This window comes from Zalophus californianus, chromosome 15 (assembly GCF_009762305.2).
Source record: "Zalophus californianus isolate mZalCal1 chromosome 15, mZalCal1.pri.v2, whole genome shotgun sequence".
In the NCBI taxonomy this organism is placed as follows: domain Eukaryota; kingdom Metazoa; phylum Chordata; class Mammalia; order Carnivora; family Otariidae; genus Zalophus; species Zalophus californianus.
This window is the reverse complement of record NC_045609.1, coordinates 31,160,399-31,184,409: the sequence shown is the minus strand read 5'-3', so window position 1 is coordinate 31,184,409 and position 24,011 is coordinate 31,160,399. Positions and strand designations below refer to the sequence as shown.

At 54.9% G+C, this 24,011-nt stretch overlaps 1 protein-coding gene across 29 annotated transcripts in view; it reads right to left on the bottom strand.

Moving 5' to 3' along the window:
- COL13A1 (collagen type XIII alpha 1 chain) overlaps positions 1 to 24,011 on the bottom strand; it is a 144,371-nt gene that overhangs the window by 5,565 nt on the left and 114,795 nt on the right. For 13 of the 29 annotated variants that reach the window (XM_027596775.2, XM_027596773.2, XM_027596779.2 and 10 more), the window contains 14 exons: positions 23,559 to 23,582; positions 21,698 to 21,751; positions 20,603 to 20,647; positions 20,075 to 20,227; positions 19,349 to 19,447; positions 17,967 to 18,011; positions 15,663 to 15,704; positions 14,743 to 14,769; positions 13,741 to 13,821; positions 10,406 to 10,441; positions 7,607 to 7,660; positions 6,429 to 6,482; positions 5,449 to 5,484; positions 230 to 316 (listed from right to left, as the gene is read on the bottom strand). In XM_027596775.2, coding sequence (XP_027452576.1) covers positions 230 to 316; positions 5,449 to 5,484; positions 6,429 to 6,482; positions 7,607 to 7,660; positions 10,406 to 10,441; positions 13,741 to 13,821; positions 14,743 to 14,769; positions 15,663 to 15,704; positions 17,967 to 18,011; positions 19,349 to 19,447; positions 20,075 to 20,227; positions 20,603 to 20,647; positions 21,698 to 21,751; positions 23,559 to 23,582 — 837 coding nt within the window. Of the gene's footprint in view, positions 1 to 142; positions 184 to 229; positions 317 to 5,448; positions 5,485 to 6,428; positions 6,483 to 7,606; positions 7,661 to 10,405; positions 10,442 to 13,740; positions 13,822 to 14,742; positions 14,770 to 15,662; positions 15,705 to 17,966; positions 18,012 to 19,348; positions 19,448 to 20,074; positions 20,228 to 20,602; positions 20,648 to 21,697; positions 21,752 to 23,558; positions 23,583 to 24,011 lie in introns of all 29 variants that reach the window. The other 16 variants (XM_027596776.2, XM_027596791.2, XM_027596774.2 and 13 more) reach the window with 15 other exon arrangements.

The window sequence follows — 24,011 nt, the reverse complement described above, 5'->3', positions numbered from 1 at the left end:
AATTGTTCTGCATCTTCAGAGGAAAGGGATTCAGCCAGAATGACTTGCAGCTGTGGTTTGAGGGCACCACCACCAGCAGGCAGAATTTTCCTGGCCAAGTGACAGGATAGATTTGACAGCATCAGTGTAAGTATTCGCTCACCATCTTAGCTTATTTGCCTTCTTGGTTTCCAACTTGCAAACCTCAAGGAAAAAACCAGAACAATGCAAGTGATAAATGAAGACATACCAATGGGCAGGGGGCATCTAATCCAGGCGCTCCTTGGTCTCCCTTATCCCCTTTGGACCCTCTAGAGCCTTTCTTCCCCCTCTCCCCCTGTAAATAATGGTTTAGTCCAAGAGAAAAAAATAACATCAAAACTTTAGGATCATTCATGTGTTAAGGTTAGAAACAGAAAAAGAAAAAAAAAAATAAAGAGGGAAAATAACATGGCTTAAATAGGATATTCTTCCCAATAGGATTTGAGGTCAGCACGCATCCCCACCCCTCTATAAGCTGGGAACCTTGGCTAAAGCCAGTGGGCAGGGCGGCAGGGGAGGAAATCGAGGCCTGCGGGCTGGGAGCCAGTAGGGCTCAGAGCTGGAGGTGGAGGGAAATGTAGGAGGAAGCTACTTGGGGCCGGTATTGCTAATTCTGAGCCCAGAGTAGGCCTGGGATGAACAGGGGGACCTACTTCCTTCTCCTGGACGGTCCATTTTTGAAAGACTTTGACCTGACAACTTCGGTCCCAATTGGTTTTCATTCCTTTGAAATTCTATTAGGAGGCAGGATGATTTTATTTAGAGCCCTGGGGTGTGTGTGTGCGCGGGTATGCGTGTGTGTGTGTGTGAATGTGTGCACATACTGTGTGCACGTATGTTTGTATGAATGTGGGAGTGCGTGCTTGGGAATGTGTATACACGTGTGTGCATATATGAGTGTGTGCTTGTTCATGTGTACAAGCTCACACATGTACGTGTGTGTCCAGAGCTCCTGGGTGGCCCCTGGCTCTCTGATAGGTCCTCCCACTGTATGTGGGTCTCTGGTCTCTGGTCTGAATCAGAGGCAGCTAATTTGTACACAGACAAGTTGGTTCAAGGAACTCATTTGTTTCTGAAAAACTTCAGTAAGCTTCATCTTTCTAAATCGAACCCCCTTCTGTATGTGTCGGGGTCACTCTCCATTTCAAAAAAGGCTACGGGGACTTCTTTGCAATGAATTTGAGTTTGGATTTTCCTATGTTGGGTCTCCTTACAAAGGGTCCAAGTGTGCCCGTGGGGAGTCTTCTTGGGAACAGTTCTCCTCTGCTCCAGAAGGCGGACTCTCCCATGCTGGGGGGGCTTCCAGAATGCTCCTCGAGGTGGACAAGGCCTTGAAGGCAGGCAGCACAGGGATCAGAAGAAAGGCTTGGAGCCAGAGCGGGTCCCGCCTATGACCGGCAGTGTGTCTTTGGCAAGTTACTCAACCTCTCTGAGCCTCATTTTTCTTCACCTGTACCATGTGGATAATAGCACCTGCCTCAAAACTTTGTTGTGATGTCTTTGTGCACATTTAATGGTGCCATTTAATGGTGGCAGAGAGTCCGTGCTCGGTAATGATAGCTGCTTCGCCGTGATTACTGTGGTGACAATGACTTCCCGCGAGCCTGTCCTGGAGCCAAGCCGGCTGCCGCGGTTTGGCCCGGCACGTCTACCGTGTTCCCATAGTAGAAGGTTGCACGGTTCCTGGGGGTGGGGGTGGGGGGGCCAAGGGCAAGAATGTTTCTTATGTTTCTCTGAATCTTTGGAAATGCCTCAAATTTCTTGGTTCCAGAGGTTCCCTATAATCGCCAGTGGATTGTTCTGAGTTTTCTAAAGTGCAGACGCTGCCTTGGAAAGTGATGTGTTCAGGAGGAACACACGTGTGTAAGCGTATTAGGTGCCATCCCATTGGCTCTGAGCTACGCCCGCTGATGAGAATGCGACGGCGTGAATAGTCCCCGAGCAGTGGACCAGCAAAACTGCTAGCTGTTTGACGGGAAGCCCCAGGGTAAACTTTCTCAGCAAAGTGGTCCCTCTTTCTCCTCGGGTCAGGCCAGTGTAAAAGTGAACGCAGTTGCCTACGTCCAGGGGGTGGACAAAGCTCCCGAGGAGTTGGTGGGGGTGGGGTTCCAGGTCCCGGATGATTTGCCTTCGGGCAACAGAGGGTCGGCAGCGGTGGTCCTGACTTTCAGGGTGTGTGGCTTGCACTATGGGGAGGCAGGTCCTAAGGGCCCAAGAAATGGCTTTAAAGTGGGTGTTCTTCGAAGGTATTAGAGTACTAGCTTTACCTACAACCGCCCTGCCTCCCACCCCCAAGGAGTGACACGAAAGTGGCCCTGGTAAAGAGGGGATAGTAGGCGGGGAAAGGGCAAATAAAAGGTTTCTTTAAAAAATACAGATAAGGAACTTGATTTCAGAGGAACTGAGTTGAAGCTGGGAGAGTGGAGGGGAAAGATGAGGGGGATGGGGTCTGGCGATGGGGCGAGCGCGTCTGCGCCAAGTACTGAAGGAGAGAAGGAAGGAAGAGTCTGGCTTAGACCAAAAGAGATAACGGAGGGCGGAGAGATAAGGAGGCCAGGCGGACCTGGCAGAGCAGGCCTCTCGCACACACCCCAGCATGCGCGCACACCCCAGCATGCGCGCACACCCCAGCATGCGCGCACACCCCAGCCGGGGCATCTTGGAGAGTGACAGCAACCGCCCTGCATGCACGTAGACTTTCCAGTTGGCTGGCTTGCAGGCAGCTCCACCCCTGCACCCAATTTTCCTGATGCCAAATGCCAAATTCATGCCACCCTTTATCTCCCCACCCTTTTAAGTTAGCTCCACGTGGGACTTGAACTCACGACCCTGAGACGGAGACTGAGCTGAGATCAAGAGTCGGACACCTAACCGACTGAGCCACCCAGGCGCCCCTGGGGCACCCTTTATCTTGTGACGAACCTTTTCATCCTAAATGTGGCTCCTGGGCCAAATTCTCAGGGCTGTTAGAGGCCGGGAAGAGTGTCCCTTGTGACAAGGACAGGGCATTCTTTCCACGGCCATGTGTGCTCCCTTAGAAAACGGCCTGTTTTGGGCTCTGGGCCTTGAGTGCTACCACAAGGACCTTCTTCATTTCAGGAATGGGAGAGAGGCTCCAAGACTGTTTGCCTGGGTGGGACACAGAAGCGTAGTTTTAAGACGGGGTCCCCGTTCATGGTAAGACGGAGCAATGGGCTTGCGGCGCGCCCACTTGGGCCTCTCTAACGGGCCCAGGCATGACGTGCAGCGAAGTTCGAGAGCAGCCTGAGGCAGCCACCTTCTCATGCCTGGTGGGGCCGGGGCTCGGAACACCTGCAGCTTCGCCTTCACGAGCAACGGTGAGGTTTCTAACTAGAATGTCATCGAAGCCCCTCTGGTCTTTTCCTTTGACCAAAGCGTCACTGTTCTGAGCTTCCAGGCCTCAGGGAAAAGAACTGGCCATGGCAAAGTGCCGACTCTGCGTAGAACTTCCTTTGTTTTGAAGGCTTTCTTACGAAGCCCTCACATCTCCCCACAAGAGGTCTGCTAGGGCCAGTGGTATTAAGAGGTCTGTTTGAAGAGGTGAGGCGCAGGGGGCACTCTTCCAGGACATTCTGGCATCCTGAGAGTCAGATCTCTCGAATGGAGGACACAAGCTGTTCCTTGATCTGCAAACCTGCTCTTTGGAACTAGTCAGTTGTTCTTTAGAGGTTACCGGAAAGCGAGTTCGTGCAACCTGTTTTCTGGACTTGACCTTTACTAAGTGACCTATTGCTAACTGACAGGTGGGGCAGGGGAAGGTTTGTAGGGCCTCAGGGAGGAAAAGTGGAGGAGAAATATTCTCCCGCTGATTCCTGGGGCCTCACTGGCTCATTCAACAACCCCAGAGCCTTGCCTCAGCGCCGCCCGCCACCCGCCACCCGCTGCCCCTCCACCTGTGACACGGGCATCGGCCTGCCCCACCTCCACCTCCAGGGGAACGTGATCATCACTGGTTGTGCAGCCTTAGAATGGCTCACTGCCGCAAGCCAACTGAAAAAGTCGTAAGAAATAGTTAAAATATTAATTGAATATGCTAAAGACAACCAGAACACTTTAGAAATAAGTTAGAAAGGAGATTAGTATGCCAGCTAAGAGGTGGAATGATCAATTTTTTTTTCTTTTTCCTTTGTGGCCTCAGTTCTTTGATGACACAGGAAGGAAGGTGGGCTTTCCCGCCTGCCTGACCAGCCAGCACATTTCCGGAAGTAGGTCTGATAATTCCGGTGGTTTCTAGACTTGGTCTTCCATGGACAGTTTGGTAGGCCTCACTCTGCCTGCTTCCTCTTCTTTATAGAATATATGAAGCAAATTGAGTTACTTTCGACAAGCTGCCAGGAAGGAGAACTTAGGGCTAGAGAAGAGTTCAATAAGTATCTTAAATGGAAGAGACTGGAATTGGTGCAGGATATAAGCATACAGATTCTGGCACTTTCTATCCATGAACACGGTTATCAGTGTTCAAAGATCAGCTGGAGGACCTGGGATCTGGGAGCCACCTGTTCTGCCTCTAAAGCTCTGTGGGAGCTTGGTATATTTTGTCGTGGTCCTGGCCTGTCTCTCTCTCTGTTCTTCCACTCGTTCTCTCCTCCCTGAGACCCTTGGACAACGTGACCCACTAGAAGATGCGCTGGGGCCTCTACGTGCTGTGGGTCACACTCTGGGGACCACTGTGATGAAGCAGCAGGTGAGACCTTCTGTGAACGGACCCACAACTCATCTCTGGGTCTGAGGCGGTTAAATGGTCCCTGCTGGGCCCAGAAGTGGCCTGTGTCAGATACGTGGCATGTGTCGCATCCTACCACATGGCTGTGGGGCCCGTGGACGTTCAACAGCTCTGTGTTGGTGATGATGGTAGAAACCAAAGGGACAGCAAAGGACCTCGGAAGATGCGATTCATTGCATGGTCCTGCGGGCTCTTTCCAAGAGAAATAATGGCTGTGATCATTTTTTAAAGGGTTGGCTGCTTACAACAGAAGTGCGCTTGTGCTTGGAGCCGGAATTTTTTTGTCTCTCACCAGTGGCCTGGGATGCCTGGCGAAACGAAATCTCAGAAGGCTATGACTAGGCAATGGTGGGTCTAAAAATACCATCGAGGGGTCCATTGGCAGGGCGCTGCAGAGAGTGGGCACATGGCTCCCGTGGCTGGACGGCAATGTTAATCTGGTGACCACTGTGGGATTCAGTCTTCCATTGCCAGGTGGGAAAAAACCATGCTTCCATTTCAGGATTAGGCCCCAGGCTGCCTGCACGCTACAGTAAGCTCTTTACTACAAAGCCTTTTAATTTCAGATGATTTACCAGGAAGAACTGTATTGCCAGTGTTGGGTCAGGAATCCCCAATTGATCATTCCACCACATCATGAAGACATTAGTAACCACAGCCAAAGTGCAAGGGCTCAGACTCACCCGGTTTCCTTTGTCTCCGGGTGGTCCATGTAAACCCTGCAATAAATCAAAGAAATGAAGACACGTTCATGAGAAAGGACAGGAGGGCCGTCCAGGCCTTCCTTCCAGGCTCAGAAAGGTCTGATGCCTAATTCATCAGAGACAGGCTTAATTATCCCGGTTTTACAGAAAGGGACAAAGGGACTTGACCTCTAGACACATAATGAGGTATGGGCGAAGCCAAGAATAAGGTTCCGGTTTTCTCTCTCGGCAGCCGAGGCCCTGGCCTGCGGCCCTGTTCCTCGCCTGTCCCTCCTGCTGACGGGCGGCAGGTGCTGAGGACATGGTCTGTGCGCAGAGCACTCTCCCGGCAGAAGAGGTGTTTGCATGGCTCTCCCGCCAGGCTCTTGCCAGAAAAGTGACCCCAAAGCTGCTCTTTTCAATTATAGGCTGTCCTCCATGACTTCAGCTAGGGAAGCAGCACCAGGCAAAACTGGCTGGGGTTGGCTGGAGCAAACTTGCTTGGGCAGCCACACATGGAGCTGATGAACAGATGTACAACCTTCAAGTGGGTGGAAACAGTGGTCCTGGCTCTCTTAGGCCATCCACTTTTACAACAACACAGCAGGAAAACTGGGGGAGGCAGTCCTGTCATGGAACATCTCCTTCTTGCATTATAATGATCTGGCTTTGCTTCTGTCCTTCCTTGACGGCCATGCACATTCATCTGTGAGACCCCCCCCCCCGTATCCCATCAGATGGTCCACGTGGCCGAGGACCTGGTATCCCAACAGGGCCCACGTGTCCCCAGGTTTGCCTCAAGCAGTGCCCAGCCGGGAAGTTCCACGACCACAGGGCTGTTGGCAGCTTCCTCTGTCATGGAAATCAGCATTCTCACTCGGCTCTGGATGTTTGCTCCAGGCTCTGGGTAGTCTGCCCCGGCAGGGCTGCTGCGGGGGGTAGGGCTGGGGGAGAGAAAGCTCCAGTCGCGTGACACTTACAGGAAGGCCAGCTGCTCCTGTTGGTCCCGTCACCCCCAGGTCGCCTTTGCTGCCCTGAAACAGGAGAAAGAAACCCATGAGCCCCCCCTGATGTGGGAACCACCTTCCGCCCACCGTTTTCTGTTCCTGTAGGAAACCCCGGGAACCTCTCCGGTCCCCTTCAAAGAGCCCTCTATGAAGCAAGGGCTCAGCGGAGGGTGTGACCGGTGTGGACTCCACCACGGGGGTGGGGGGGCTTGGAGGCCTCCCCGCCCCTCTCCAGCGGAGCCCATCCCCCAAGGCCCTCCGGAAAGACTGGACAGTGCCCTGAAGCTACTAGGTGGCCTCAAGCAGAAGCCGGGGCAGGGGGGGACAAAGAGCAGGAAATGAACATGGACAGAGAAGGGGGGGGAGAGAGGAAAAGAGCTTTGCTTTCTTCTTTGAGGCCACAACTGTCACCCCGAAAGCAGCCATCCTGGTCCCCAAAGTGGCTGTGATCTCGGGGAGGGACATCTATGCCCCTCTTCAGAAGCTCCCCACCCTCTGCACCCTCAGCCATGTGGTCAGTGAGCGAAGGGGACGGAGCCTCCCCTGTGGCAGAAGGTCCACAGATGCCCCGCACAGGGTCTAGCGCCCCCGCAGCCCTCTGGTGATCTCCCGCCCCAAATGTGCGGAACCTGGGGCCTGGCCGGGAAGAGCGGACCCGGATGGGATGGGCGGCCCTCCTCCTCCCCTGAGCCAAGGCCCCCAGCAGCACGGCACACGCACCCACTCCATGGGAGACAGTGACTGTGGGAGCTGGCCTAACGCCCCCCGGCCTCCTGACTTCTTGATGTTGCCCAGGATTTTCTTACACTACCTGGCACTCCGTTCCATGCTGTCTCCCTAAATCATCACAAGGCTTAGGTGTGTCTGCTCCCTCGGGAGCAGCACCTGGGGCCCAGCCAGACGGAGCCTGTGACCGATGCCAGGTGACCGGGAGCTGGGCACAGGAAGCTGTCTGTCTGTCCACTCATAGCGAGAAAGTGAGCAACCCAGTTCGGCCGGCTCCCCCACAGGCTATTGTGAGGGTCACCGGGCGAGGTCACGGATGAGGTGCTTGCTGGGCTGGGGGGACGGGTTGGGACTGAGGACCTGCGGCTGGGCAGGGGCGCCGGACCCCTCCTGGTGTGCAGGCTCTCTGGAGTCTGAGCACTCACCCTCTCGCCCTTTGGTCCCGCTGGGCCTGGGACTCCGATTGGTCCTGGAGTACCCTGGGGGGGGGGGAGCGAAAGAAAGCAGAGGTGAGGGGCCTGATGTCGGTGGGGAGCCCCGGGAGGCCTGCCCGGCACTGGAGATGAGCAAGGTCCAAAGGCCCATTTTCAGGGTTGGCGAGGGCCAGGCTCGTTCAGGGCAGTCATTGGACTGGGGCGTCTTCCTGTTTGGGGTGGGGGCCTCGGGCAGAGAGGCCTCCCCCTGCCTCAGAGCCAGATTTGAGGAGGGAAACCCTTTTGCTTCCCCACCAAGCTTGCCAAGGCTGAAAACAGTAGGAGAACTGCTGCTTCATTTGCTCCCTGAAGCGCTTGGCGGAGAGGGGGGAGGCCATCGGGGTGGGGGCAGGGGCCGGCACCTGTTTGCTGTTGCAGCTCCACATGCAGGGGTGGGGGCTCATGCCACAGAGACCGATGCAGACGCACACACACAGAGGCAGGTGCGGGGGTGGGTCATTCAGCTACTGCTCACCCCACCCGCCCCACCGTGGGCCACCCTGGCCTTCAGCCTCTGTCCCCGTGCCCCGGCCCTGTGGGGCAGGCCAGACTGGAGAGTGATGGGTGCGCTTCCGGTGTCTGCAGGCACCGGCCTGGCAGCGAGGGGGGTCCCACCCGCTCTGGACTCAGGGCTCCGGGGGAGTCGGGGCAGCTGGAACCTTCGGCTTAGAGGCAGGGCAGGGTTGGCTATGGCACACTTAAGCACCTTCCCCAGGTCCCCGATGTCCACCCCGACTAGAAGGAGGTCTATATTTCAGGTCTATATGGCGCTGCCTCCGTGTTTAGGCTTCCTGCTCAGACGAGGCCCTGAGGATGTGGGGCTGGCAAGTGGGCAGTTCCCGGCGCTGCTCCGGGCTCGAGCAAGTGGGGAAACACCGATTTACGTTACAAGAGAAAAAAAAAAAAAAGAGCCATAAGACATCCTCCGTGCCCCCTCTGCAGCTATGAGGGAAGACTATGGGGTGTCAGAAATGAGAGCGGCCTGATCAGGGGTCTTGGCTGAGGACAGCACTGCAGGGTCACTGGCCGGCTTCAAGTCCAGCCTCGAAGGCCTATCAACGCTGAGATATTGGAGAAGCTTCTTGGCTCTCTGAGGGTCCGTTCCCCGCCCCCCCGTAAAAGGGGGGTGATGACACGAGTGTTTGCTCTTGAGGCCGCTGCCCGGTTGAAATGGATGAACGCACGTCACGCATTTGGCACCGGTAAATGTTAGTATTGGCAGGGCAGGTTATTCCTCCCATAACACTTTTCCTTTAAGGTTGTGATGTTGATTTAATGAGAAAAATACAACCTGAGGTCCAAAGGGGACAGAATCTATGACTTTGCCCGGCTCCCCTCTGTCCGGCAAGAATGGAGGACAGTTTTGGATTCTCGGATTCCAGCCACAGATCATCCCCCAGCCCTGACCGGCCACCTGGGGAAGGCACGCTAGGTGTGAGGAGGGGGCAAAGGGGCGGACTCGGGGGCTGGGGTAGGGAGCACAGCCCAGAAAAGAGGTCTAGTCTCTGAATGGGGGAGTCTACAGTGTCGCCTCCACAAACGCGTGGTGGGGAGGGGCTCTGGAAAGGATGTGGCCTCGGGCGAGGCCCGTCACCTCCTCTGCTTTCTGAGGGCACATGCCATAGGATGAGGCTCTGAGTGGGGCTGCGCTTGGTCCTCCCCCTCTCAAAGCTCTAGGCTCCCGTTGGCATCAGTTGTGGATCCTCTCCGCCTCCAGGCCTGTCCTCCCCTCCATAAATGAAACCCTCCAAATTCATCTTCCCCCCGAGTGTCATCCCAGCCAGCTCATTAGAACCTTGTCTGCCAGGCCTCAAAACTGTCCCACAAGGGCCGAGCTGGGACTCCCTGGCTGGTAGGGGCTGAGCACACACAGCTCTGGTTATGGCTCGTGGGCAGGGAAGTCCAGCCGCAGGCCCTGGACGGTCAGTGATCCCTAGACCCTGGGAAGGTGCCAGGCTTCAGTGGGAATGCCACTTCCCTAAAGACCTCACGGGGCGCTCTGGGAGGGGCCTGGAAGGTGGACAGGAGAGGAGAGACTCTTTTCCTGATGCTTCAGTTGTTTGTCACCGGAAGAAGGGCCAGGTGCTTTCTAGTCATGAGTAGGTGATGCCTGTTTTCTGGAATCAGAAAGAACGGAGAAAGAGGGGACCCAAGTGTTCCTCCTTTGCTCTGCATAAACCCCTTGCTGAGTTGCGGGGTGGCCAGGGCACCACAGGAAGCAGGGTCACGGGCCCGCAGATCCCTGAGCTGGGACTGTCCCATATGATCCTAGATGCTACACCCGGCCTCACCCCAGTACATACCAGAGGGGGCTGCACAGGACTAGGAAGCCCTTGTGGGCAGACAGGAGATGGACAGAGCTCACAGCACGAAGACAACACAGCATGACGGGCACATACAGACACTGTTGTGCTTGGTGGGCACGAGTCGTGGTCCCCGCCCCTGGGGCTGGGCTCCCAGGCCTCACTCAGCCCTCCACCCCATGTCCAGCGGTCAGGAGACCCAGATTTGAGGACCCTGGATCCATACGATGGCCAGGGGAATGCAGAGGAAGTCCACCCATCTTTGGTCAAGAGGCCTGAAGAAGCATTTCTGAACTGGGCACAGGTGGTACATTTCTGGTGTTGGTGATGGGAGAAGGCAGAACTCACTGGGAAAACGAGGCCACAGCGGGACAGGGACAGATGAGAGGGGTCACAGGCCGGGGGTGGGGTGGGGCGGGCTGAGGGGTAACGGAGAAGTGACACTCACCGGTGGCCCAGGCCTGCCGTCCAAACCTGAAGCTCCCTGGATGAAGGGAACATGTTTGACCGAAAGAAGGGGAGGGGAGGAACGGGAGGGAGAAAAAGGGACCGGGGGAGGGAAGAGGTGAGTGAAGCAGTGACTCCGGACAGACACAAATGCTGGTCATCAAACAAAACGGGAGAAATAAGCTTGGGAGGACAGGGGATGGTATTCACACGGAAACCAACAAAAACGGACACCGAGGGGCAGTGTGGCCGGCTGCCGAGCAGAGGCCGGTAGGGAGCAGTGCAGACGGCCCTTCTCATCCTGTGCCCCCTGCCCCCCTCTCTCCTGGTAGCGCCTCCCAGAAATCCCTCTGCCAAGGGGTTGCAGCGCTCTGGGGAAAGGGGTGCAGAAAGAGAATTCATGGAAAGGTGTCTGGAACCAGAGGGAGGGCATCCTTCCCAGGACGGGTCTCCCTACAGAGGGACAAGCCTATGTGAAGGGTGGGTTGTCTTCCCAGCCTTTTTTTTGCACGGCTGCGGAGACGGCCAGGCTGGGGAACCCTGAGGAAATCAGTACTGAGTTATAGCACCTGGCTTGGGAACGTGGGTAGAAGCTGGCCTGCTTCTGCTCTGGGGGTGGCAGAGGGGAAGGCCCTCGGATGTTGGTCCTCCCGATGCCTGACCTTTCTCTGGCACTGCGTGGTTTGCAAAGCTCAGCACAAACGCAATCCGTTCCTGTTCTCCCAGACAGGGGCCCTTTTAGAGAAAGAGGCTTTGGGGGCAGCTGACTGGGACAGAGGTCTAAGGCCACCTATGCCCTGGAGTAAACTGGCCGGCGGGTGGGATGCTAAGACCCACTTGCTCTGTAGCATCCGGTGATATATGAGGTGCAAGCAGGCGCTCTGCCTCCAAAGCTGGGCTGGGAAGCTGCCCCCAGGACACACCTAGGAGACCCAGAGGGAAATTTGTCTAATGATCGCAATGTGACAAACCAGAGAGAAGGCAGTGGGGACACTCTAGCCCAGTAAGGACTGAGTTCTTAAAAACGGCTACCAGCTGAGCCTCAGAAATGAGCCTAGGCTTCAGGATTTTAAAGGTGGGGGAATGCCCCCAGGCAAGGGAGGACAGGGAAAAAGGTGTTGGGTAGTAGGAGCCTCCAGGGTCTCCCTTCTCAGATTTAGGATCACACACTTAGGGGATGATCCTAACTCATGGCCTAGAGAGCTGAGGTTCTCCACCCCACGGCATCATCAGCATTTCCTGAGGGGAGAGGGGGAGCGTAAAATAATAGAGATGCTTGGGCCCTCCCCCACCTCAATTCAACCAGAGTCTCCAAGAGTGAGCCCAGGGTAATGACTTGTTTGAAAAGCTCCAGGCAACTCCAGTGTGCAGCCAGCACTGAGAATCACTTCCGTAGGGCCAACAGGAAGAATTCCATAGGATGTTCTGGAAAAACAGGCTGCTACTCTATGGCATAAACTATGGAGGTGAAGCTGAAAATCCGAACTTCAACTAAATATCCACAAACTTTGTCTACGCAGTATCAATACCGACTTATCTTGAGACACCTGGAGCAGGGGGCACGGACTGGTAGTTTTCAGGCCATGTGCAGGCCACTGACATATTTGGCATGGTCTGCGGAGTTGCAAGTAATTTTGATTTAATGTTAGAAAATGGGGAGATTTCACATAAAATGCCAGATGTCCAGCTTCCTTGGAAAAATGAGACCATCTGGAAGTACTGCGCCCTCATTCCCCCGTGACGACAGTTAGCTGAACGGAGGAGGGACTGCTCTCCTTAAGAAGGGATGCGTGGCCTCCAGCGTGCCCCAGTCCCCACCGCTCCCTCTTGCCTCTCTGAAGTCCCCGTTGGTTGCCATTTGTGGAGATGCTGTGTTGTTTTCTTAAGCTAGCAAAAGTATTTCTCTGTACCCATGTCTCTACTGAAAGTTGACAACTTAAAGATAGGACCGGGCACTTTTGTCTTTCCTCTGGCACTTTCTTTGTTTATACAACCTGTTTGGTCTCTGCACCATTTGCATTTCGACCCCGGACTAAATTCTCCAGTATTCACTAGGGCCTTGGGGCCCTGAAGGTGGACAAGGGGAGATTTGTGGTTGAGTGGGGGCAGGAAGGCTCTTTTCTTGTGAGGAGTACTTAAACATTCTGGACACAGCTCAAGACATGGGAAAATGCCTGTTAAAGTCATCAGTTCCCTATAGTCTGTCAGGCACATCAGCTCCTTACATGTCCTCCATCTGATGCACTAATGAGGGAGTGATCATACCTTTTGCTCTTGCTGTTTGGTTGCTGTGATTATATTAACCAGACCTTCAAGCTCTGCCAAGCTGGGGTAATTGGGCTTCTCTTTGTTCTCCTGCTCTTTATGGCTTCCCAGGGTGGGAACTGGCCTCGCGCCCAGGACAGAGGAAGCCCCAGTGGCTGGAAAGAGCCCCTTTGCAAGGCGATGGCCTCAGCAAAGGAGCGGCCTCTGGCATGGCCTAACCACTGACTTCATATGTGACCTCAAGTGACTCTCTCTTCTCTGGGCCCATCAGTAAAATGAGTAGATGGATCCGTGACGTCCATTCCAGCTTTCGAAAACCAAGCCACAAAGAGTGCCAGCCCCACTGGGGGGTGAGGGAGGAGGAAGCCCAGGGCTCCAGGGTGGGTGGTAGAGGGCATGCACCTGGACAGAGGGGAGGCATTGATGGGGCCAGGAGCCCACTGGGGCTTGGGGAAAAAGATTCACCCAGGCCAGGCCCCCACATCTGGAAATGTAGATGCCTCCCGAGCAGCACCTCGCCCCAACCTGGGGTCTGATCTCAGGACAGGCTGAGATGAGAGATCTGAGTGGCCTTAGCCTGCTGGGACCAGAGAATCTGCCTTTGTACAAGCTTTTCTGCTGTAGCGGGTGCTGAAGATAGGGAAATAGGAGGGAGCTGGAGAACATTTCACCGTCTTGTTGCTCCCAGGTCCTCCAAGCTTGGCTCCCATTAAGGGCAGATTTTTATTGCCTCCGAATCAGGCACATGTAGGGCCTGAGGCTGTTCTTCAGGCCACTTGAGGCTCTCCAGCTGGGGGCTCCTTGGGTGGGGGGCCCTGTCTTATTTAGTTCTGCATTCTCTCCGACACCCAGGTCGGGACCTGGCCCAGAGGAAGCCCTCGGGAAGGGAGTTAGAGTCTACAGTCTTGCCCAGGCAGGAAAGCAAAACCACACGGAGTGTTCTGGAATGCTCAGAACTTTCGAACCCCCAGTTTTGCAGCAGCCTTCTCCCGGGGTCCGGCACGCCACCCCAGCCTCCTCAGGACCACCCAGCTAGGCTCCTCACAGGCTTGCTGGCTCTGAGATACTTACGGGTAATCCCAGCGGCCCTCGATCTCCTTTCTCTCCCTGGACACCCGTCTCTCCCTTTGCTCCATCTAGTCCTGCTTCCCCCTGAAGGAAAGGGAGGGGGGGAGATCACACAAGGGTATGTCTCAGACAACTCGTTCTTGCATTCTGGGGTCCTGGAGACAGGGGTGGGTTGGGGAGATGGGGGCAGGTAGAGGATGGATGAAGGAGGGGACAGAGGTGGCTGGCCCACGGATGGAGGCTCTAGGAATCCTTGAATTCCTAGCCTGGTTCTACCTCCGTTAGACTCCTCGGTATCCCTGCGGTAATTGTGAGGTCCCCAAAGGAAAAGGGGATGGGTGGAGCAGAGACAGACCCACAGGGCAGTTCCAGATCAGGCTTGGGCAGAAGTGACCGTTTGCAGAGCAGGAAGACTGGGGCCCAGGAGAGATTGGCTGGCAGGTGCCTAGAATGCCAGCATGGGAGCTCTGAGGCTCCCCAACTAATTGGGATGAAAAATTGCCCAACAGTCTCCTGAGGAATACTGGGGGGGGGGGCACGGGACAATATGCCATCAGTCCCAAGGGCCTCTTATCCAGTTGAAATGCTTTTGAAGGGGGAGATTGGGAGACCCCCCCACCCTGGCCAGAGACCAGTGGGCTTGGACCCAGGGAGGGGGCCCACACTACACCCCTCCCTGTCTCCACCTCTACTTCAGGGTGAGTGAAAGGTCTGGGGCAGGTTACTTGGAAAAGGATTTCATCCTTTGCTAAGAATCCAACCCATTACTCATAGGGTGGATTAATGGATGGGAAAATTCTAAATCGGAAGCCCGCCCAGTGTCAATGATGGATGTTAAAAGGACTTCGTTCTCTCCCGGTTGTAGCCACTGGCCAGTGTCAACACGATTCCATTTAGGGAAGGGACCGGCTGGGCCACCCGTCTCCAAAGGACTTTCCTTCTTTTCGGCCCTCTCTGACACCGCCCCTTCCCCACCCCAGCACCCGTCACGTGACCTCTTCTTACCTTTGGTCCAGGAACACCTTGGAGCCCCTGTGTTTGGAATCAAAACGAGGCCCATCAGAAATGCATTTCTAGGTAAGTCAAAAACACCTTGTCTGCAAGTTGGACCACAAAAGAGCAAGGGCCTGGGGTCCCTGCTCAGGGGAAGTGGAGGGGGTGCTAAGGGGGTTTGTGCTTGGGGCTCCCTGGGGTGGAGTCTGAGCCAGGCCTCCCCAGCCAGGGACTGACTGTGTCTCTCTGTGACCCCCCCCCCCCCCACAGCTGACCTAGAGCCTCATGAAGGGAAGATGCAGAAGGAACACAGCAAAGGTTGATTAGATTTATGGATGCGAAGTGCTTGGAGCAGTGTCGGGCACGTAAGAAGTCTCGGTAAATGCTGGCTGCCATCGTTCTTACTACTACTTCTGCCAATGACAATGGGTGACGCAGGGCCGTGGGGCCTGGGAACACCGCAGAGGAAGGACCAGCCTCTATTGGTTTAGGATGCTTAGGGGCCCTATAAAAGCCCCATCTTTTCACCTGTCACCGGGAAAGGCCAATCCAGTGGGGCTGGTTTTACATCACTTTCCATCTTAATCCAGATGTTTTTGCTGCTGGTTAGCCGGAAGCAGGAAGGGGGAGAGCAGGCGTCTGATAGCAAAGGGCAGAGCTTAGTGGCAGAGGGACTCCTGTGGGGTGGTGGGACCAGGCCCCGCGGCTGCCATGCCAGTCAACTGTTTCCAGGACAGCCGGCACGGCACAGTCTCCTTGGGTGTCATTGACATGGTGCCGGTTTAACATGGGAGGGCAAGGGAGTAGGGAGGGGCTCGTGGATGAGAAAATCCCACCCTGGGAGGAAGAGGTGACAGCAACTGCCGGGGGGGAGGGGATGGTAGGGACCCAATCACAGTGGGCTGAAATGCTGACGAGCCCTCCCCACTTACCGGAGGTCCGGGGGGCCCCTCTGGCCCTGGAGGCCCAGGAACCTAGAATCCAAAGGGAGATGGTTAGCCCACCCCCTGTTACACTCCCAAGTGGCCTCCCCTTCTGACATGGCCCACAGTCCAGCTGGGGACGGCAAAGCCAGAGGAGGACAGAGCTGCCCAGCCTGTGGTCTCCCCAAAGAAGGCTGAGAACAGGGCAGAAACTCATGTTGAAAAAAAAACAAAAACAAAAACACATTGCCAGGAAATGCTGTCAAAACGTCTAGCCTTCCAGATTTTCTTGGGAAAAAAAAAAAAAAAGAAAGAAAGAGAAAAGAAAAACCTGGCAGCAGTAGGCCCTTGTTCATGCATGGCCATAATTGCCTGGAACTGAATAAAAGCTTTCCCCTCCAGGTGGGGCATGAAATCTTCAGGTTACCCCAGTCCCCACCACTCCCTATTGTCTGTGACCTGGAACTTTGCATTCATTTGTTGTGTGCCTGGCATTTGAACTTGAGACCTTTGGCTTACAGGAGCAGAGATTGGTTATATGGAATGGGGGGAGGCTGAGCAGCTTTTGAAAATATCCCTCAAGTCCCCTCGGGCTTGTAACAGAGACTGCTGGTCTCTGCTTCCCTTTAATTAAAGGCAGGAGGGAGGCCTGCCTGCTTCTTTCTGAGCTGGTCACCCCATCTCAACTTTGGGGCTCTTCTTGCCTTCCCAGGGTTCGAATCCCACAGAGTGTGGCCAGAGTGGTGACCCCTCTGTCAGGCCACCAAAGAGGAGACCCTGAACTTGGGCAGACCGGGTCCCTCTCGTGTGTCTCGGATCCATGGACTTCTCGGCTCAATCTCTGGAAACTCCAGATTCTTTTCTTAAAAAGTTCACTGCTTTCTTTCTCTATTATAAATAAGTGATTCATGCATCCTGATTGTGGTGGTAGCTACAAAGACCTATGAACGTATTAAATAAAATTCACAGACCTATACACACTCCCCCCCAAAAGTCAATTTTACTGTACGATAATCTTGAAAATAAAAAAAAATTTAAAGTAATAACAGACCCATTAAAATATTTTGTAAATTAAAGGGAATTGAAAGAATGGAAAGAATAAGTATGTGAGTACTCCTAATACTCTGCTTTACTTCCTTCCACTCTTTTTTTGATGCATAAAATGTACATGAATATATGTCCATGCTTAATGATGATTTTTTTATATATAATTTGATTCTCTGCTGTTTTGCATTTAACCCAAAACCTGTTTTTCTTTTTTTTTTTTTTTTTTTTTGCATGTTCCCCACAAGCCTCCTTTCCATGTCTCGACTGAGCGGCACGAAATGAGTTACTCCCCGGCTAGGGCCCGGAGCAGGGCTTGGCACAAGGAACGCTCCCAAACATGGGGACTATTATACCATTAATGTTATTACCATAAGTTATTGAATCATTTCCTTCTTGTTAGAAATGTAGCTTGTTTCCAATTTTTACTTCCTTCTGGAAGGAACATTTCTGTGTGTGTAGTGCTTTTCCTGAATCTTGGAGCATTTTATCAGGAGGCCATCCGTCTCTAACTCAGGAACATTCCATCTCATCAGGTTCGCTTCCCTGACTGTGGACGGGCCCTGGTGACACTGAAGGTGACAGGGGTCCAGGGACCTCTCTGGGGGCTGCGAAGCCTTGATGGTCCCTCCCCTGGCTCTGTGTGGCACAGGCCCTCCCGCCAAGCACCTCTCCCTCACGTGCTGCTGAACTCTGTTGCTTTCTGGGCTCTTTCCCTGATATGCCCCAAATATGCCTGATTCTCATCTTAGGGGAACCTGGCTTCCACCCCAGGACTTCTCTCTCCCCACTGTTCTCTCCTCTTCCCTTCACCACCACACCTCTCAGAGTAGAATGCATCTCTCTGGGAAGTTTACTTCTCGAGCTTCTAGGCAAACTCCTACACAGTCTTCAAGATCCTGCTCAAAGGACCCATCTTCTAGGATGCTCATCCAACTCCTCGAGCGGCTCACCATTCTAGCGTTTGCTGCTGGGGACCGTTCACTGCACAGAGGGGGTTCTGTTTCTTTTCCTACCTCCAGACTCTAGCACCGGGAAGGAAACCTGGCGGGTGCTCTGTGAACACCAGTCGGGGGATCGTGCCCTGGGGCTCCGAGGCTGGGCTACTGTGCTCAGTGACTGTTGAGCTTCTTGCTCGCTCCCCATGTCAGGCAGCTTTGCCTTTCCTTCTAGAGCATGGAAATGCTGGGCGTCCTGGAAGGACCGTGGGCTGATGAGGTCCCTGTCAAATACCCCCCATGACACAGAAGGCCAAGCCGCACAACCTACCTCCACTCCTGGCTCCCCCTTCTCCCCAGGCTCTCCTTTCTCTCCCTGTGGGCACAAAACACCATATGCTATGGGTGCCGGCACTCGGAGGGCCGGGCACAGGGACACCCTCACCTCTGTGACAAACCACACTGGGGCTAGACAAGGCCGAGGTATTGTCAAGGACCACCTCGGAGGCTGAGGGGACAGTCAGCCTGCAGTATGAAGACTGGGCAGGGGGCCCGAGATTATAGTCTTTGGGGATCTGAGGTCCCAGTACGTGGGAGGAGGGGCTGATATCGTGTGTGGACCCTGCGGTGACCTGTGACCTGTTTCTAACCAATAGAATATGGCTTATGGCCGAGGTGATGGGATGTCACTCCTGTGATTATGTTACAGGCTCATGTTACAAATTATAACATGCCTACGTTCAGGTTATCACACACACACACACACACACACACACGCACACGCACACACATGCACACACACACACACACAAACAGCCCTGTGTTGGCTGCAGGCACTCAGAGAGACTCCGGCTGGCCGTGGCTTTGAACAAGCAAGCTGCTCTAATGTGAACTGCCTGCTGTGGGCAAGAGCCTGTGGCCGGGAACCACGGGCAGCCCCTAGGAGCTAAGGCACTGACTTCGCCGACAGCGGCGAGCCTGGAAGAGGATGAGCATGTAGACCAGTGGCTTGACCACAGCCTCGTGAGCCGCCCCCCCGGGCAGAGGACCCGGTGGAGGCGAGCCTGGACTCCTGACCCACAGACACAGATCAAAGTGTGCGTTGTTTTCAGCCGCCGAATGTGTGATTCATTACGCAGCTGCAGAAATGACTCTGGCTCTAGGTACAGGGAGAGGGCCAGGGGTGGGAGGTTGATGAGGAAGCTTCCGCACCACATCCAGGAGCAGTCCCTCCAGCCCTGGAGCTGCTCCGCGGTGGAGGGGACACGTCAGGAGGCCGGGGGCTGCCTGCCTGTCCCAGCTGAGTCGGGTAGCCCCGGGGAGTGGCTCCCGAGGGACGCCTGCACCGAGTCACAGGTGGGACTGTTTGACCTCTGAGGTTTTTTATACTTCTAAGAGGAGAATGCTGAGTCTAAGACTCTAGCACTTTCGAGCCAGGCTAGTGCCTGAAGGCAGAGGCCACCACGCTGTGACCTGAGAAGTGGGAACTAGTGTTCACACTCCAGTGGTCCGCACGGAGTAGCTGTTCATCAAGAGGACCCGCCGGCCCCCTCCTCCCCCCGGAAAAGGCCAAGCAGGCAGAGGGTTAGTGCAGCCTCGTTGCAGGGCCAGGCATCCGCTAGGCTGGTGACCACTGTGAGGGGCACCCTTGCTCCCATGCCCTCATCCACAGTGGCCTGCTGACAACCTCGATACCCCACCCTCTCGCCTTACTGTAAATCCCGGGAGCCCGATAGGGCCAGGCAATCCTGTTGCTCCGGGTCTCCCTTGGCCACCTGGTTCTCCTTTCTCCCCAGTTGGGCCGTCTAGACCCTACAGATCGACAAAGATCTCTGTTAGTCAAGAGCGAGGGCATCGGTTGAGCATCTGTGACCAACTGTGGCATGCACATGTGACTCCCTTCCTTCAAGGGCAGGGGTCCAGGATGGTGCCCATTTCACAGAAGAAAACCACTGAAGCCCACGGAAGACTCCCGGGTCAAGTCAGCAGCCTCGGCGGACTAGGCAAGGTGCTTTCTCAGCACAGGCAGCCTCCCCTGGGGGTCGGCCTTCTGCATGCTTGCCAAAGAGGCAGGATTACACCCATGACCTCATCACCTTCCCAACAACCCAGTGAAGTATCCAGGGAGGGCATGATTAGCCCCATTTTAGAGATGAGAAAACAGAGGTCCTGCAAGCCTCAGGGACTTTCCCAAAGACACAGGAGATGACAGAATAGGCCCCTTCTCTTTGCGGGGGGGGGGGGGGGGGGGGGCAATTGGCCTTCCTAAAGCCAGGGACTTGAAGGAAACCCAGGGGAGTCCCCAGCCCCCAGCTCCCGACCCCAGGTTTCCAGCCCGGGCTGCAGGAGGCACCCTACAGAAGCCATGCTGGGGGTGGTGCACCTGTGCAGGCAGACATGCGTTCCCAGGAGAGGGTCCCGGCCGGCCCTGGCACTCACCGGGGGGCCTGCCTGTCCTGTCTCCCCTTTCTCCCCCTTCTCTCCTGGGCTCCCTGGGTGTCCGTGTTCTCCCTTCATTCCTGTAGGTCCAAACTTTCCTGGGGGGCCTTGGGGACCGGGAGGGCCCATGTCTCCTGGCTTGCCTCGAGGTCCCTTTAGAAGATATTAGCAACACTTATTATATACACTGATGGTCGGGGGGAGAAAGCACGAAAGAATGGGAAGTCCAAGGGACATGGCTCTTCTGTGCTTGACTGGCCCAGGCAAGAGCCTGTCCACCTCCCTTGGAATCGGAGAAACCTCAGGACCAGCCCCAGCCCATCCCAACTGGGTCTTCCCGGCTCCTCTGGGGCCAGCATGTGGGGCTCAGGCTCCTGCAGGATTGGCCCCCACGTGCCCCCACTCCCTTCCCCACAAGGCTCACATCTGGGCCTCTTCCAGAGCCTTCGGCTCCCACCCCCCACCATCCCCCATCAGCCCAGGTCAAGGTCCGTCTTCGGACACTCGTCCGGGAGTGTCTGTTCTTACCTTTTCCCCGTCGTGTCCTGGAGGGCCTGGAAGTCCAATCTCCCCCTGTGGCCAGAACAAGGGAAGGTCAGTGTCAGAGCAGAGAAGAGGCACTGTCATTTACGGCACACTGCGTCTGTGCCAGGGTCACCCCGGAGCTCTGTACTTGCACTGCCCCCATTTCAAGGTGAGGACCCCAGGGCAGAGCTGTGCGCATGAGGCCTGGGGCGTGCGCAGCGGACAGCTAGATCCTGGCTCCACAGTCCACATGTTAGCCACAGTCCCGCACGCTGCCTCTGAGCACCCCGGGTACCCCCTGGGAGGGGTGTCGCCTCCCAGTCCCCCTCCCCAGCCCAGCCCAGCCTGCCCCACAGGGAGCTCCCTGCATCTTCACATCAACCCAATCCTTTTCTTTAGGTCAGGGAGGGAGATAAAAGAGGCCTGGCCTCTGTCTTTGAGGCCAGTAAAGAACGAGCCACATCACCAAGGCAAAATGACGCTATGAGAGGAGCAGAGAGGAAGGGGCAGTGAATTCTGCCTGGTAGATCAGGGGAGGCTTCAAGGAGGAGGTGGCCTTGGAGTTGGGCTTGAAATATGAGGACTTGGAAAGGTAGGGAAGAGGGGAAAGAACTTCAGGGCAGGGGCCCTCAGGAGCAGAGGACAGAGGTGCAAACATGCAGGGCCTTCTGAGAAAATCACAGGGGTGGGGCAGAGTCTAAAGGGGAACAAAAGCAGGGAGCAAAGGAGAGGGGGAGATCGGGGAGGAGCTCAAGTGCCATGTTCCCTGGTGGGGGGGTCAGGGTCCCCTTGTGGTTCTGCCTGGAGCAGTGGCTTGTCTAGATCCAAGCTCTACCAGAGGAGAGAAGCCTGTGAATTACGGGAGCCCAAGTCAGACAGCGTGGGAAGAATGGCAGACTGAGGGGGCAGGAGTGGGGGTGGCTGTGATGGGGGCAAGACAGGGCCTGGGGGGCTCGGGAGCAGTGGGAAGAGTCAGAGGCCAGGCTGCAGTGGTGGCTCTGCAGGGAAGATGGGAGGGTCCCCCGCTGGCTCCCGCACTCGGGGACACAGGCAGTGCCTCTGTGGGGTCTGCCTCTCCCTTGTCAGGACAAGTGTTACCTTCTGGCCTGGGGCTCCGGGTGGGCCTATTTGTCCGGGAAGACCAGGGGGCCCCTAGGAAATAAAAGAAAGACCTGTGGAAGAACTTTCCACCCAAGGAGGGGTGGCCTGTTGCCAGGGGGCGGTGTATGTGGAGGCTAGTTTATGGGGATCAATCATTTTCAAACATCTCATCAGTGGCAGGAACATTTTTTTGTAAACGAAATAGCACGGGGACTCTACAATGTAAAGTGGGTAAGCACTGAGTATGTCTGGGTTAGTGTTGGGGTTGGGGTTGGGGGGGGATCCTGGAGCCACGCCTACCAGGCTCTCCCTCGTCCTCCCTCCGAGCAACCCCTGGGCTCCAAGAAGATAAATTTCACCTCCCCCAATAGGGACTTCAAAATGTCTCCAGGAAACAATGCAAATATCCATCAATAAGTGAAGGTGTGCGATACCCATCCAACGGAATATTACCCAGCAGTGAAAAATGAAGCAAGCACGGGGGCCTGCCATGTCATGGATGCAACCCAGACAGTCTTTGCTGAGCTAAAGAAGCCAGACACAGATGGCTAGGCTGCACAATTCCACTCAGATGATACTCCAGAAAAGACAGATCGAATCCACCACGACAGAAAGCAGATCAGTGGTGTCCGGGGGCTGAGGGTAGGTGTGGGATTGACTCCTGAGGCACATAAAAGAACTTTCTGGAGTGCCTGGGGTGGTGGATACACGGGTATATACATTTGTCGAAGCTCATCAAACCTCACAGCTAAAGTGGGTACCTTTTATTGTATGTGAATTATACCTCGAAGTTGACTTTAAAAGAAAAAGAGATTCCATGACAGTTTTGTTTTGGATAGCTATTTCAAATAATATATTCTAATGTCCCCAAATGAAGCTCATTGATTTTAGAATCACGTGATGTTAATACCAACCTCTGGGGTTGAGGCATGATATGATTGGTGTTTGAGTCTGGGTCTGTGCATCCCCAAGTGTTCTGTGCCGTATGGCCACTAAAAATAGTAAGTGAAGTGAGGGGCGCCTGGATGGCTCCGTGGGTTAAGCATCTGGCTTCAACTCAAGTCATGATCCTGGGGTCCTGGGATTGAGCCCCACGTCAGGCTCCCTGCTCAGCGGGGAGTCTGCTTCTCCCTCTGCCCCTCCCCCCACTCATGTTTGTGTGTGTGTGTGTGTGTGAGCTCTCTCTCAAATAAATAAATAACATCTTAAAAAAATAAAAATAAAACATTAAGTGAAATGAAATTCCAATAGTTTGAGGACTTTGTGATCTCCTTTCTTCTCTCCGCCTGCAAGTTAAACCTCATGGTAGTTGTTTTAACTATAAATATTCACTACAAAAATCCACAGGCCTGTCACTGGTAGTAGGTACGCATGCAAAATCCGGGCTTGGAATTCACTGGTTTTCCAAGTGCAGAAAATGAAATTGATTTCTAGGAAAGGTGAAAACGTGGAGGTTGAGTAGCTCCTGATTTTTTAGGGTTATGGATTTTATGAGCTGAAGGTTGAATACAAGGAGAAACATAAAAGCATCCTCCTTTGTACCTCCATCTCCTTGACACGGCTTTGCAGAGACCCAGCATCTATGCTGAGACAAGAGTGCGCAGTGGAATGGGTGAAGAGCTCCTCCAGAGGACAGTCGGGACCACCCCCTCCTCCGGGGTAGGGGAGGCTACAGAGAGCCCCTGCTGAGGCTCGGCTCACCCTCTGCCCCGGCACTTCAGGGTCAGTCCTAACCCAGCAGACCTGCACCGGCTTTCTGGAGGCCAGACCTCAAGTCCTTGCCCTCCCCTGGCCCCCAACCCCCCGCCCGGGCCCCCCAGCCCTCAGCCCGGTGCCCAAGGGAAGGAGGAAGACTTACCATCAAGGCCAGCGTTCGGATCTCCTAAAAACCAATGCCATGCAATCAGTTGAGGAACAAGTCAAGAGCCATCTGGAGGGTCCCCTAGGCCCAGGCATGGAAACATGGGAGCTGGGTCCCCCTTAGGAACACAGTAAGGTGGGCTCCGTGCCTCCCAACTGCATGCCGCTCCCACCTCTCCCCAAGGTTCACAGAGACTGGACAGAGAATGCTCTGTATCTCACCCAGGCTGCTCTGAAGCTGTCCTACACCAGACTCAAACAGGCCCTGAAACGGACTGCCCACTTCCCTTCACTTTGCCAAGGAGGGAGGACACATCGTCTCTGCTTCTCCCTGACCACTGACTGGGACCCTCCCCTGTTCTCCCCTCTTCCCCAGAACCCAGATTTCAAGGCTCCGACATACCTCCTCGTAAACAACGAATGCAGAATAGGAAGATACAGAGCCACTCAA